Source organism: Scomber japonicus, chromosome 7, assembly GCF_027409825.1.
Source record: "Scomber japonicus isolate fScoJap1 chromosome 7, fScoJap1.pri, whole genome shotgun sequence".
Taxonomy (NCBI): domain Eukaryota; kingdom Metazoa; phylum Chordata; class Actinopteri; order Scombriformes; family Scombridae; genus Scomber; species Scomber japonicus.
The window spans coordinates 28656003-28669872 of NC_070584.1; the positions used below are offsets into that span (position 1 = coordinate 28656003).

Consider the following 13870-nt stretch of genomic DNA (forward strand, 5'->3'; position numbering starts at 1 on the left):
AAGTCTCTCCTCAAAACTCACATTTTCAAATCTGCTTTTAATGTTTGATTGTTTTCTTTTTTTATTTGCTTTGTTTTTCTATTTTGCTTGTTCTTTTTCTCCGCATTGCTTTTTATTGATTGTGTTTTCATTTATTCTGTATGGTCTCAATGTTGTAATTGTCTTTGACTCTGTAAAGCTTCTTTGGAGTATTGTTAAAAGCACTCTATAAATAAAATGTGTTATTATGATTATTGTTATTATTATTAGATCCTCTCTTTTAAAAGCACACATATCTATTAAATATATACACTATAACACTACTGGTGCTAGTAATTATACTTGATTCAAGAGATTTGAATCAATACTGTGATTCACAATGATTCACACCAACTGTAATAAATGTACACATTAATGTTACTGATGATGATGATGATGTGTTGATGATAGTTAGCGCCTCTTTGCTGTATTTTCTGCATCATTAAACAAACAGAAAGCTGAGCACTGGATTCAAATCTAAAAACAAGCATCAAACCCTCTTTGTACCTTCGGTTTCTTCCCAAACAACCAGAGCTTGTTCTTGGTTTTGCTCATCTGGTGTTTGGGGTCGGATCTCGGCCCCGGGGCTCCGTCTTTGTCTCTTTCTCCTTTGGGTGTACTGCTGATGGTCCCATCTGAACCCGTTCTGCTCAAATTCTGACTGAAGTCCTCGAAGGGGAAGTCGCCTGGGGGTTCAAAGCCGGACTTAAATGATTCCACAACGATGGTTGAATCCTTGGAGAGGAAGGGTAAAAATAGAGGGATGAGTGAGAGAAAAAGAGAAATACCAAGAAAGTAAAAAACAACATCTTCTTTTTCTACATCTGTTCATGAATAGTAAAATAGCTTCTCTCTCCTTCCTTTCACCCTTCTTATGATCCCTTACTTCTTTTAATCTAGTGCATTTAGTTCTTTATTGGTCAGTTTCTGTTGATTTTTACTCAGTCTCTTGTTGCCCCGGAGATGATTTATTATTAGATATTCTGTATTATCATAATTAAATACCCTTCGCTCGTCGACAGCTTTAGCAGCCGAAACCATTCCTTCTAAGCATTTGGAAATGATGGGAATGACTCTCCGCTCCGACTCAGCGAAGCTCCGGTACGTCTCTCCGAGCTTCACCGTCCGACGTTCGTCCATGTCCTGCAGATTCTGAAACAACACAGGAAACTGAATGAAAACCAGTAACAAGACACACACTGAACTGCCCATACTGACACTTGATGAACAAAGCATTAGAGGTAGCTGATCCTTTCTCTTTGCAGCACTGACGCTCAATCAATATATTAGTAATGGTTTACACGAGACAAGCTGCTAGGTTAAACATTTAATGGGACGCTTTCACAGGGCACTTCACTTTTTCTAACCGTGATACTGGGTTTTCGTGACAGTTCCAAGTTTCAGATATCAGAGAATATATGCATTGAAGCTTGAAAGACAAACAGTTTTAGTTTTTTAGGCTTCACAGTAGAATCTGAAGCCTATCTGATATGATAGCGCTGCTGTCAATTATTCATGTTGTGAGAATAAGAGCAGTTTCACTCCCTGTATTAAAAATGTATTCAAGGTTGTTCACTAAATCAAATTGTGATTCATTTTTTAAAAAAAAGATTCAGCTCAGAAGTCCCTTGTAAAATAGATTTTGTATCTCAAAAAGCAACTGATTGATGTAGTTGTGAAGCACAGATGTGAAACTCTGGCGTATAACATTGGTTGCTTTACCTTGAAGATGTGTGGTATGGCGTTGTTGAAATGTTTCCACTGTTCTGCGTTGAAGTTCTGTAGCTGAGCGGCGTACTCGTTCTTACTCTCATCCGCCATGTGAGTCCGCAGGTAGAACTGAGCTTTGGCCTGAGAAGTTACATCCACACAAAACATTAAAACCACACTGACTTACTGTATAGCTCATCAACCACATGTATGTACTGTCTGTATGATGGTACCATACAATCAAATCTGAGGGTATAATTACTATAGAGCCTAAAAGAAAATGATTCAGTAACTATTTTGATAGTCGATTCATCTTTTCTGTGATAGTTAGCTGTTTTTCTTTGTCCTAAATGACAGTAAATTGATTCTCATAACATTTGGGGCCATTAGTTGGACAAAACAAGCAAAGTGAACTAGTACTGGGCGGTATGACCAAAAATGTATATCACAGTATTTTTCAAAATAAAAGTGGTTTCACGGTATATGACCATATAATCAAATCTGTGGGTATAATTACTACAGAGCTGCAACTATTAGTCAATTCATAAAATGAATCAGTAACTATTTTGATAGTCGATTAATCTTTTCTGTGACAATCAGCTGTTTTTCTTCATCCTAAATGACAATGGTGAATTGCTTATCTTAAGATTTGGGGCCATTAGTTGGACAAAACAAGCAAAGTGAACGCATCAACACAATCTCTGAGAATTTTTGAACCCCATTTTTCCACTATTTTTAAGATTTCCATGACTAAATGATTAACTGAGATGAATCGATAATGAAAATAATCATGACTTGAAGATAAACCCAGTAGAGCTCTGAGATCTACTGACTCAGGTCAGATACTTCACATGGTGAAGCAGCTTTTAGCTGTTAATGCTCTATTCTAGCATTTTATTTCTCTCTTTCTGTACTTTGTTTTTATTATTAGTGGGTGCATGTTTTTCTGTTTCATGTAAAGCACACTGAGTTGCCATTGTGTATGAAATGTGCTATATAAATAAAACTGCCTTGCCTTGCCTTCATTGATCAAACTTGTAACTAATATCATGAAGGTTTAAGACCATAAACAACACAAACGTAATGTTGAAGAATTCTTTTGTCTTGAACACTTCATAAAAACAATATATTAACAATAAAGCCAAAATTAAAACTACTTTGTCACTATTTGGGTAAATATTTCCACAACAGCTTCTGTTTTTTTCCATAGTTTTGCTTCTTTCAGTTATTATTATATGAGTATGGTTGGAAGCTGCCCAGTTGGATAGTTCCTCGTCCAAAAAACAAGGTTTACAAGCTTCCTGGGCTATGATTTTACCTCTGAAAACACTTTATTTTCTTTCAAACTTTCACTTAATCTACCAAGTCTAATTATACACTAAACTGTAAGTGTGGGGGAAAAATTGAGCTGCAGTATAGTTTTATAGGCTTCAATTATATACTTCCAACATTAACTAAAACGGTATGAGGTAGCGAGATGAAGTTTAACTTAAGGTATCAATTTAATGTCAAAAAATGAAAAAGTAAAGGAATAAAAACATTTAATTGTGATTTTATTGTGTTATATTTTTTAAGCTAAAGCTCTCCGCTCATTTTGGACTGAAAGTAAACGTCCAGGTATTTAGATAACGCAAAAAAAGAAGAAGCTGAAGAGAATTGATCACACCAGTTTATGAATGAATTCCTGATTTACAGCAGTTATGTTTTATTTTGGAGCCTCTTACCTTCTCCACCTCTGATTTGGTGGCATTGATGTCATTATCTAGCTTGTCGTAGGAAATCTGGGATTTCTCTGCTTCTCTGCACTCTCTCTCAAACTTCCTTTTACTCTGAAGATGAGAAGAAAGAAAAAAAAGAAAAGACAGAAGGTTAAATATATCAAGAAACAGACAATATATATGAGAGACTGTTTTATTTTCAAAGAGTTCAGAGAAAACACAACTGTTAAAAAAAAAAAAAATGTGAATGAGAGGTAAAAGAGCCAAAGAAGGGAAGAGGGAGATGAATCAGACAAAGATAGTTTACTTCCTGCCAGCCCATCTGGGTTACATTAGTAGTGAAGGAAACACAGTGAATAGCTGAGACATTACAGTCCAGTCACTAGGTAGTCACTATTAAAGTCATGCAGACCACACACTGAAACCCTCACCATCAAAAACACCAGAGAGAGAGAGAGAGAGAGGGAGAGAGGGAGAGAGAGAGAGAGAGAGAGAGAGAGAGAGAGAGAGAGAGAGAGAGAGAGAGAGAGAGAGAGAGAGAGAGAGAGAGAGAGAGAGAGAGAGAGAGAGAGAGAGAGAGAGAGAGAGAAGTGGCCTTACATGAATTCTTTATACATTTAACAAGCAGCAATTAACATTTTCGGTTGTATGGAATCGCTGTGTTTAATTAGAAATTCCTTAATGAGCTGATTGTAAGAAAATAACCGAGCAAAATGCAATTAAATGACCTCAGAGGTGAACAAATGGAATCGCTCTCTGGAGCAGTTTTGGAAAGCCAAAAAGGAGGTTGTCACAAGGGCCAAATGTGGCACATGGGTCTTTGGCTATGGGGAGGGGTTGGCCTGCACTGAGAGGCCCTGTGTGTGTGTGTATCTTGGTCTTTGGTCCACAGTGACTGGGAAGTTTGCCAAAACAAGAAGAAGAAAGGGACACTGCTGTTTTTTTCACACCCAGGAACAAAAGCTTTAATCCTGTTTCTTATTAATATGGACAGAATGGTACATAGGTGTTTATCATACTAATTTCTAAAGTAAAAGAGAGGTATGAAAGTAAAAGAAATGCCATCCGTGTGCTCAATAACTTTAATTTTAGGGGGAAAACAGATCCCTATTTGTCCTTCATCTACATTGCTTGGCTTTGCTTGCTTTATATCTCCTTAAGTTGCTTGCTATGATTGTCTTAATGCCTTTTTATGTTCTATGTGAAGCACTTTGAATTACCTTGTTGTTGAAATGTGCTCTACAAAATAAAGTTGCCTAGCCCAAACACTTTGATTCTTCTCTCCATCCCTCCCTCCTCCTCCTCCTCATCCTCATCCCTCCCTCCTCACTTACGTTGTCCATCTGCTTCCAGCAATGATCCAAATACTGCTGAGCCTTCCTGCCCTCCTGTAGATGCTGCTCATTTACACACACAGACACACACACACACACAAGCAAACGAGAGACATTTACACAGAAAAATACATAGAAAATATATAAGAACACATACATAAAATAAAGACTGAAACAACTTGTGTCACAGTTACATACAACATTAAAGAAAATGGCTCAAGCCAGATATTTACCAAAGGCCAGTGACTGAAATTACACTAAAAACTAGTTACCTGTTCAAAAAGTTGCATATTTCTAGTTAGAACAGCATTTTGGTAAGAGGCAAAACATTTTATATCATATGTATATATATATATATATATATATATATATTTTTTTTTTACTGTTACAGCCTTTTTTTTTAATCAGCAGATGAAGTTTTCTTAGTTTTCATGAAGATGGATCTATTAACATGGACTGGATGAAGAGAAAAGCTAAGTAAGTAGACCTTGAGTTGAGGGGGGAGGGGGCTTTACTTTGTCCAACTCATATTTCCAAGGTCAAAAAATGCAATGACATGCTTAAATTTTAAGCTACCGATGACGACGACCCCCCACCCCCCGAAAGTGCTGAGGATGAAATTATGACAGCTACTGCGATCACACATGTAAACAGATTAATCTCCATGACAACTGAGCTAACCCCCCCATCTGCTGATGACGACCATGTGATACGGCTGAAATGTGCAGAAAAAGCTAGCAAGGGGGCTATGAGTTTGTTTTGTTTTGAGAAAGTACCATTTAAAATTAATTTAAATGCCTAAAAAATGATTTATCTACTTTTGAATTATACTAGTGATAAATTGTACTGGGAGGTAAAGAGCTGAGAGACAGAAACATACTGTCATGGTAATAACAAAACACAATGTTACAGTGTTGAGGAGGCTTTTTATCTGCTTAATTCAAATGAATGATGTTTAATTATAGGAAAATTAATGTTTTATTATGTTGAGCTTGTTTTATTTTATTATCTAAAGCGCCTGTAGTGTTTCAACACCATAAAACAAACAAAAAGTCACTGCTATAATAATGTTTATACATTCATAGGACAAACATTAATAAACAAGACCATAACAGCCTGTGTACACTGTGCCTCCTCACATTATACATCATTGAGTTAGATTTCATATTTCAGGAAGAGGGCGCTGTTCTTCCAAAGCGTGTGGATGTCAGATTTTAAGCATGTACAGCACCAGCAGATGGTGGAAGGGGTAAAAAGGCAGATGGTTAACATCACGTTCAACATATTTATCCTCTTGGGGGAAGCCAAACAGAAAAACAAATGCATATGAAGCGACACGGAGAAAAGGGAAAACAGAAACATCCTCTGTGTGACAGGAAGCAACACGTTCTCTAATAAATGTGGTCTTCATTTTCAGTAGATAGCAGTCAGGTTACAAGGATGCATCACCTAAAATAAACCCGTATGTGTCTCCTTTATGCCGTAATATGCAAAGAACGAGCTCGTTAGTGCACTCACATGTTTCCTCTCAGTTTTGAGGTCTTGGCTGTACCTCATCAGCTCTCCATAAACCTTATGAGCCATCTCCTCCGCCACCACCTCCCTCTGACCGGCATAGTCGTTGAGTTCATTCAGTATGGAGTAGAATGACAGACACGATGTGAACCTGCACAACAGACACATGTGATTCAGCACACTTTCTCTCTCTGGTCTGTGGCCACACACACACATCTGGATTCATGCAGTGTTGATTAACAGCGAAACAAGAGCTTAAATAACACACAAATATTTAAAGTATAATGTTAGAATAAATTGCATATAGTTTCCAATGTTATATTTGCAGAATTCTAGCTTTTGCAGTGACTGCATTAAGTGGAAATCTTCAAATTTCATAGCTAAAATGACTCTTTTTGTACTTATTTCCAAAAATGTTGCCTTCACAATGTTTCCCTAGCAGTAGCATGGGGAGGAAAATGGATTTACATAAGAGTCTGAAGAAGACCGTGGAGCTAGAAACGTCACACTGGTGATATCCTAATAAATCTACCTGCATTGGGAGCTGCAGTGTGCAGAGTTTTTTCTTTCTTTCTTTTACATAAAAATCACAATTTGAATTCTGAATTAATTCATAAATCCCATAAAAGTATTGTATGTGTCAGTAGTTTCTCTTCTCCTGCTATGAATACAGGACAAAAAAGGCTAATACGTATAAAACATGTTTCCAAAAGTTTTCAGGGTTTTTTAAAATAAATGAATCAAAAAGGTGACATTTATAAAGAGATGGACACAGGTTACTCTATACCTTGATTAACATTTCCATTCTATGTATGATATATGGACCTATGGTGTCAGTCTGACCCTGTGCAGCATTTTAATTGTATGTCCCTTACGTATGTGTGGAGCGAAGCCCAATCTCAAGGTAATTGTTTTGTTCTGTACAGTTAAATTTGCCTGTTAATATTTATGAATGGCAATAAAATTCTACCAAAAAAAAAAGAAAACAGACCTTTTTCTATTTATTGGAATGAGTTTTTTAATGTTGTTTTACCATTTACATGAAAAAGTAGTGAGAAACCCAAGAGATTTATATGAGCACACCTCATATACTGAGCAACACCATAAGGTGTGAAAGAGTGTGTCAACAGCCCCATGGCACTTCTTTAATTGAAGGTAATGATGAGAAAGTGGGTCAAATAAATGTTTCTCTCTGAATCAGGTTTTTAATTCTCTCCTTGTGTATGAAATGTGCTATATAAATGAAGCTTTCCTTGAGATGTCTAAAACACTTGCTCAGTGCACTGATGTCACATGACCAATTAGACCAGAACAGTTTTGGTAAATTTGCAAACAGACAGGATGTGAGGAACCACATCAGACTGTCTGGATCCTAACAAAATGAACAGTCAAACATTATTTTCAGCTCCAGAAAGGGGAAAAACACAGAGGACTTTTCCGCTCTCGCAGTCAGCACAGATCTGAGAAGTAAATTAAAACTGAAGAATGAGGCAAAAATACAACAACGCTGAGCCAACTCACCTCGGCTCCTCATCTTTAGAGCGTTTTGGGCAGTATTTCTTTACCAAGCTCCTGATAGAAAAGACAGAGAGGCAGACAATGAGGTTACAGATACTGTCTAATACTTTAAAACGTGGCAGACAGTCAGGTAAAGGCAGAGGCCATCTCTCTTTCTCTCTCTCACACACACACACACACACACACACACACACACACACACACACACACACACACACAGAGAAGACAAAGAGAGGATCTAAGTACATTATTAAAGATGGATCAAAGATTTAAACATCAAAGTATCTCTCTGTACATTCCCTCAGGCTTCGATAATACCATCTCTGGCACAGCAGTGAGTTAAATGGGACCTATTATGCTTTCCCTCATTTTCTGTCTTATATATAATGTTACAATGTCACATGTTCATATTAAATGTGGCCAAAGTGTCAAATAATGTAGTAAACATATGTAGAGATAATCCCTGTGAGTTAAAAGCTCAGGCTTCACACTGTTCTGAATGTTCGCTTTCCATCATTTTTTTCTTCTTTCAGGCTCGAGCTGATGTCGGCTTATGACAGATTTCTTTATGTGGTCATCTGCTCCATAGGTCCACTGCTCAGCTTCACTAACATTATGGCATTTTTCCATTGTTTCTGGGAGTAGTGGTGCTGAATCATGACTTGAGTCGAGCTGGCACGTTGCGAGTGTTTTTCCATTACACAGCAAATAAGTAGCAGTAAAAGAAGTAGTTTAACCATTGGACACGTGCTGGTCGTCTGCAGCTCTTCATCAAACATCATCATCATCATTACTGTGGTTGTTTCTGCTGGTAGTGTTTAACTGATCCACCAAACAAACAGCTCCAAATATAACTCTCTATTTGATAAAAGTGCTGCTAATACATTTCCTATAAATTCTTCACAATAAAAGTTTCCTGTTATTTAGTCATTTAAAAGCTTTTAATATGAAGCAGTAAAGCAGGAAATGTTGGGTTTTCATCAGCAGTAACTCAACATGATTCTGATACATGCTGCTGAGGGGAGCCTTAAAGAGACAGGAGCTAAGACTGCCTGTTAAGAGACAGAACCTGAACTGAGGGGCTGCATAAAGAAAACTGTGAATCATGTAAAGCTACTCTGGTAGAGTCCCAGAATAAATATATAGAGCTGGGAATGAGCATAATAAGTCCCCTTTAATGATTTGACTAGAGAGCAGAAGTATGTACTGTATGTGTGTGAGTGAAAGGTGTGTGTGTTTATACTCTGATTTTCAATTTTGAAAAAAAATAGAGGCAGCTTTTCTGCTTGATGTATTTTCTGAACAACATGCACTGTAAAAACGTGCACACACACGTGCACAGATATATCTTTGATCATTCTTCAGACTTGCAGCAGCGAATATGTGTGTGTGTGTGTGTGTGTGTGTGTGTGTGTGTGTGTGTGTGTGTGTGTGTGTGTGTGTGTGTGTGTGTACATATTCTGGAGGGATTTCCCCTCTTTGAAATCACTCCATACTGTAGCATCCACTGGGATTCTACTGTTTTTTAAGTGTGTGTTACTGGGTATGTGCTTGCTGTTGAGCTCTTTATAAATAAATAAAAAAAGAACAAATAAATAACCAATCATCTTTTCATTCAATATTTTAAACATTGTGAAGGTGTATTGCTTCAGATGAACACAGGTGGATCAAATCATCTCCAAACCTCTCAAACTATATACAAGAAAATTATAGGAATGACTAAAAGAAAGCCATGATAATGAAGAGCTGTTTAAACTATTTCTTTCACTAACTTGAATGTACCTAAATGTGAATTATGCTGGAAATACATATTAGATTGGGACTCAGTAGTGGGACGTATTGAAATAGGGGGTAAAAAAGCTGAATCTATGCATCCTTGGTATCAAAGGAGTTCCTGTCTATATAAGTGAGAAACAAAGATGCAGAATTACAGTGGACCTACCATAGCTGCGAAAGCTTTGGTTTTTATATTAGCATACGAGCCCATTTGCACGTGTCATCATTTGTGTGCATGTGTCTTTACCTTAGCTGCTTGGCGTAGTTTTGCTCTACTTCCAGCCTTTCCTTGACAAACTTTGCATAGCGCTCAAGAAAGTCGATCCCCCACTGGGTGTGTTTGTCCAGATTATCAAACTGGTCCTGAAGACAAAAAGACAGGAATTAAAAAAGATTAAGGAGGGAGAATCCGGTGGAGGAAAGGGGGAAAAAAATCATCATCAATATGCATTCCTCTGTATTAGCAAAACAACTGGGAACACATTTTACACATTAACATTTGAGGATGAATAACAAGTCAATTTTCATCTTTCCGATATAAGACACCCCAAAATTCAGGATTAAGTGACTCAGCAGCCTGTCAGCAAGAATACAAATCTGTTCTTATTTTACATAAATAAAATACACATGTCCTCCTGCCGGTGACTCAGCGGTGTGGAGTGTTTCCTGTCTGCCGTGTATACACACACACACAAACACAAACACAAACACGCACACACACACACACACATATCATACCGGATTGAAACCCACATATATATTTGATACTATAATCCAGGACAAATGAAAAGAAATCCAGCTGCAGATTCAGAGTCAGTTCATGTACTGAATGGAAAAAAGGAGCTTCCCCAATAAATTTCATGATCCCTACAAATTACATCTAAATGCCAAAAAGATAAAGAGAAGCCACGGAAAAACTGAAAATCCATAAGTTTCTCTCTCTTTGCTCACTGTTGTTCTCCCCTCTTCCTGTCTCTCATCCTTCCTCCATGACTTAATGATTATTGTCAGTTTGAGGAACAGTAGAAAATAATGTTTGAACGATGGGGGTAGTGTGACATTACAAAACCTTAAATGATCTCATTTATAGTCATATTTCTACTAATAGTATCTTTATTCTGGCAAAAGCATCATGACACACTGTAACATATGATCCTGTGACAGTTTAAGGACTCTACTCATCTCTGCTATGTTTGTGTCAGACTGTGTGTAAGTGTGTGTGTATGTGTGTGTAAGATAGACTGGCTCTGTTCAACTGGAAAAACACAATCATTTACAGCCCCCTGAACACACTGAAACACACACACACACACACACACACACACACACACACACACACACACACAGATTACAGCGGGTGATTTGTTGTCAGATGTCTATTTGTACTGACATCAACAATCTCCATCCTCTTCACACCATGTTCTGTGTGTGTTTGTTCTGGACAGAGTGTTTTAAGTATTAAATTACAAATCAGACCTGGATGTAGTTTAATGTTAGATGTCAAAACTTTCATATGAGTAGATGTGAAGTGGGGGTAGTTGTCTGTGTTTGATTGACAACAGCTTGCAGACTGTCTCTACTGCTGGAGCTTAAAGGCCATATGCACAGACTGTATGTTGTTAGCAGCGGTATTGACATGAAACAACCACACCAGCATCTAATGTACTGCAGCTGAGCAGCTAATTAGCTATCTAACCCACATTGTGAACGAGCTACGGGCAGGATTAGACAAGTTCAAGTTTGTAAATTGCATAAGAAGGACACTTTAGCAGGAATACCTAACCTAATGTGGGTTATTGTTCAGAGTCAGAATCTTGTGTTGTGTAACAGGAGGCTATCAGGCTCAGTGTGACTACTTTATGCTAATACAGTTTAAAACTAAGCAATATATATATAAAAATAATAATAAATTATACAAAATATAACATTCTCTCTTCACATAAGCTTTTGGTTGTGGATTTTGTCTCAAAAGATAAAGATATATATACTGTAGAAGACAAAAATACATGAAATCTCAAGTCAGTAGTCAGCTCTATATTTGTATTCTCTGACTCCACTGAAGTAGCTCTGCATGATCCACAGTTAACAGTGAACAACCAATATTTAAAGCTTTTGCTGGAAAGACTTTTATTATGAAGAATCTATAGGAAATGAAATGTGTTCCTCACTGAGTTAGAAAGTGGCGCTAAAAACAGATCGACACAACAACATATGGAGATATTTAGAGCTCTTTTTCCAGTGGACCGGTTAGAATAATGCAGGCAGAAATAGTACAAGCACAAACAGCCACAGTAATGATATTTGATAAATGACCAGTACAGCTTGATGCGATAAACCCTAAAACAACAAGAAAATGTGCTAATTTTAGCAGAGTGGAGGAGTGAACTGATGACCGAGTGTTCACAGCAGTCTGAAGTTGGTGCTTTTCACTCAGAAGAAGTACTTCTACATACATTTAAATCATTATTTATAACTTTAGCCATGTGTTAATATGAATATCTGACCTTGTAACATATATATGACATAAGACACATAAGACAGCCCCTTTAAACTAACAGAGCCCCTTTGAACTACAGATAGTACTCAGTTAACACAAGACAATCTAAAACTGGAGATAAGCGAGTAAGCTATTGTTTTTCACCGTGGACACTGATATCCACTAGATGTGCTACCTTAGCTACCACTATGTAAGCTCCTCTACCTTCCTCTGTGTGTGTGTCAACTAAAACAAAGACCTGGACCAGAACAAATAAGGGTCACCAAGGGAAACACAAGACAGCTGACCTGCTTGTTTTGTCCAGTTAGGGTTAGGGTCATTTTCTACAAACACAAAGACAGCATGGAAACTCTAACCCGCGTGGGTGTACAGATAAAAGCAATTTCTTAACGGGGGTGAAAAATTCTGGCAGAATTATTATTTAGCTGAAGCCTGATCTTTGATCCTGAAACTGCAGGCCAGTTCAGCAGGTCTGTTGGCAAGCTTCTGCCCTGCTGAAGTGTTCTCAAGCAAGACGCTGAGTTCCTACTGACTAAAAAGGTCAGCTATATTAATAGAAATACAAAGGAGAATTAGATTTTGCTCCTGTAACACAGATATTAAATGCCACTATTGTAAAATATTGATATATTGTGTACTATTCTATTTTCCCACGGTTATAAATACATCAATTTGGTGCAAAATTTCCCCTAAAAAATTCCTGTTATATTGAAAGGCGAGGGGTAAAAAACGTCCCTGAAAATGAACAAAGACTTGTTTGCCTCCACTTATAATTAGTCCCCTTTTTTCTTAATTAATTGCGTTGTCATATTCCCGCTGTGTTTATGCAACCACTATCCACTGAGGTCCTTTGTGAGTGAGTCAATGAAGCTTGCAACTCTCGGGTCATGTTTCAACTGTGATCTGAGAGAGAAAATCTGACCGATTTGAGAAAAGAAAAAGAAAAAAAAATATATACAGAAAACACGAAGGCGCCTGCAGTCAAGAAACAGTAAAGAAAGAAAAAGCCGACAGTCCAAGAATATGCTGACTGAAACAAACCACTGAGACAAACAAAAAGGACCCCAGCATGTTGAAACAAAACAATGGCAGGGGGAAAACATGGATTGGCAGAGTAAACAGCACCCCCCCACCCCCCTTCTTGTCTCTACGAGGACTTATGCCAGTTTTCATCAGCGAGAGAGGTTAAAAAAGATCTCAGTGCACAGACTGGAGTACCAAATGAGAAGCTGCCAAATTGGTTCATAAGTGAACAAAGCAATTGCTCAAAAAGATGCAACAATAAAGACAATAAAGATATGAAACAGCAACAAAAGATAAGCAGCTGGTCTGCAGGATGTTGCACAGAAACACGTCTGCATGGCTGTTCTGTCATCTTAATCTACATCCTGCTGGTGTGTCTGCCAGTCCTGTCTTCTACCAGCTCTCCCCTGCATATATACGCCTTGTCCACCTCCTTTTTAGCCAGCGTGTCTGCCTGTGGTTGCGTCAGCCCTCTGTGTGACGGTGTCTATGAATAAGTAATGGGGGTATGAGCTCATCCTGTAGTTTGTGGCAAGCTGAGCGCAGACTGGCTCACTGGGGAAATGACAGCATCTTTGGGCTCCTGGTCTCTCTCTCCTTCACTCTCTCTCTCTCTCTCTGTCTCTCTCTCTCTTTCTCTCCGCACGTAGGAAAAGGAGTAGGTGGATGAGAATGATGAGGATGATGGTTAAAGCATAGCTGACTGAAACCGGGAGCTATAATCCTGTCTGCACGCTGTAATCCTGTGACGCTGCAGCACC

General features: G+C 38.0%; 1 protein-coding gene across 1 annotated transcript in view; it reads right to left on the minus strand.

The window, feature by feature from the left end:
• The window catches only part of fnbp1l (formin binding protein 1-like), a 64973-nt gene that overhangs the window by 13911 nt on the left and 37192 nt on the right, over positions 1–13870 (minus strand). The window contains exons 2-9 of the mRNA XM_053322944.1: positions 9837–9952; positions 7817–7867; positions 6299–6446; positions 4781–4843; positions 3453–3557; positions 1741–1869; positions 1024–1170; positions 526–753 (exon numbers count right to left, since the gene is read on the minus strand). Coding sequence (XP_053178919.1) covers positions 526–753; positions 1024–1170; positions 1741–1869; positions 3453–3557; positions 4781–4843; positions 6299–6446; positions 7817–7867; positions 9837–9952 — 987 coding nt within the window. The remainder of the gene's footprint in view (positions 1–525; positions 754–1023; positions 1171–1740; positions 1870–3452; positions 3558–4780; positions 4844–6298; positions 6447–7816; positions 7868–9836; positions 9953–13870) is intronic.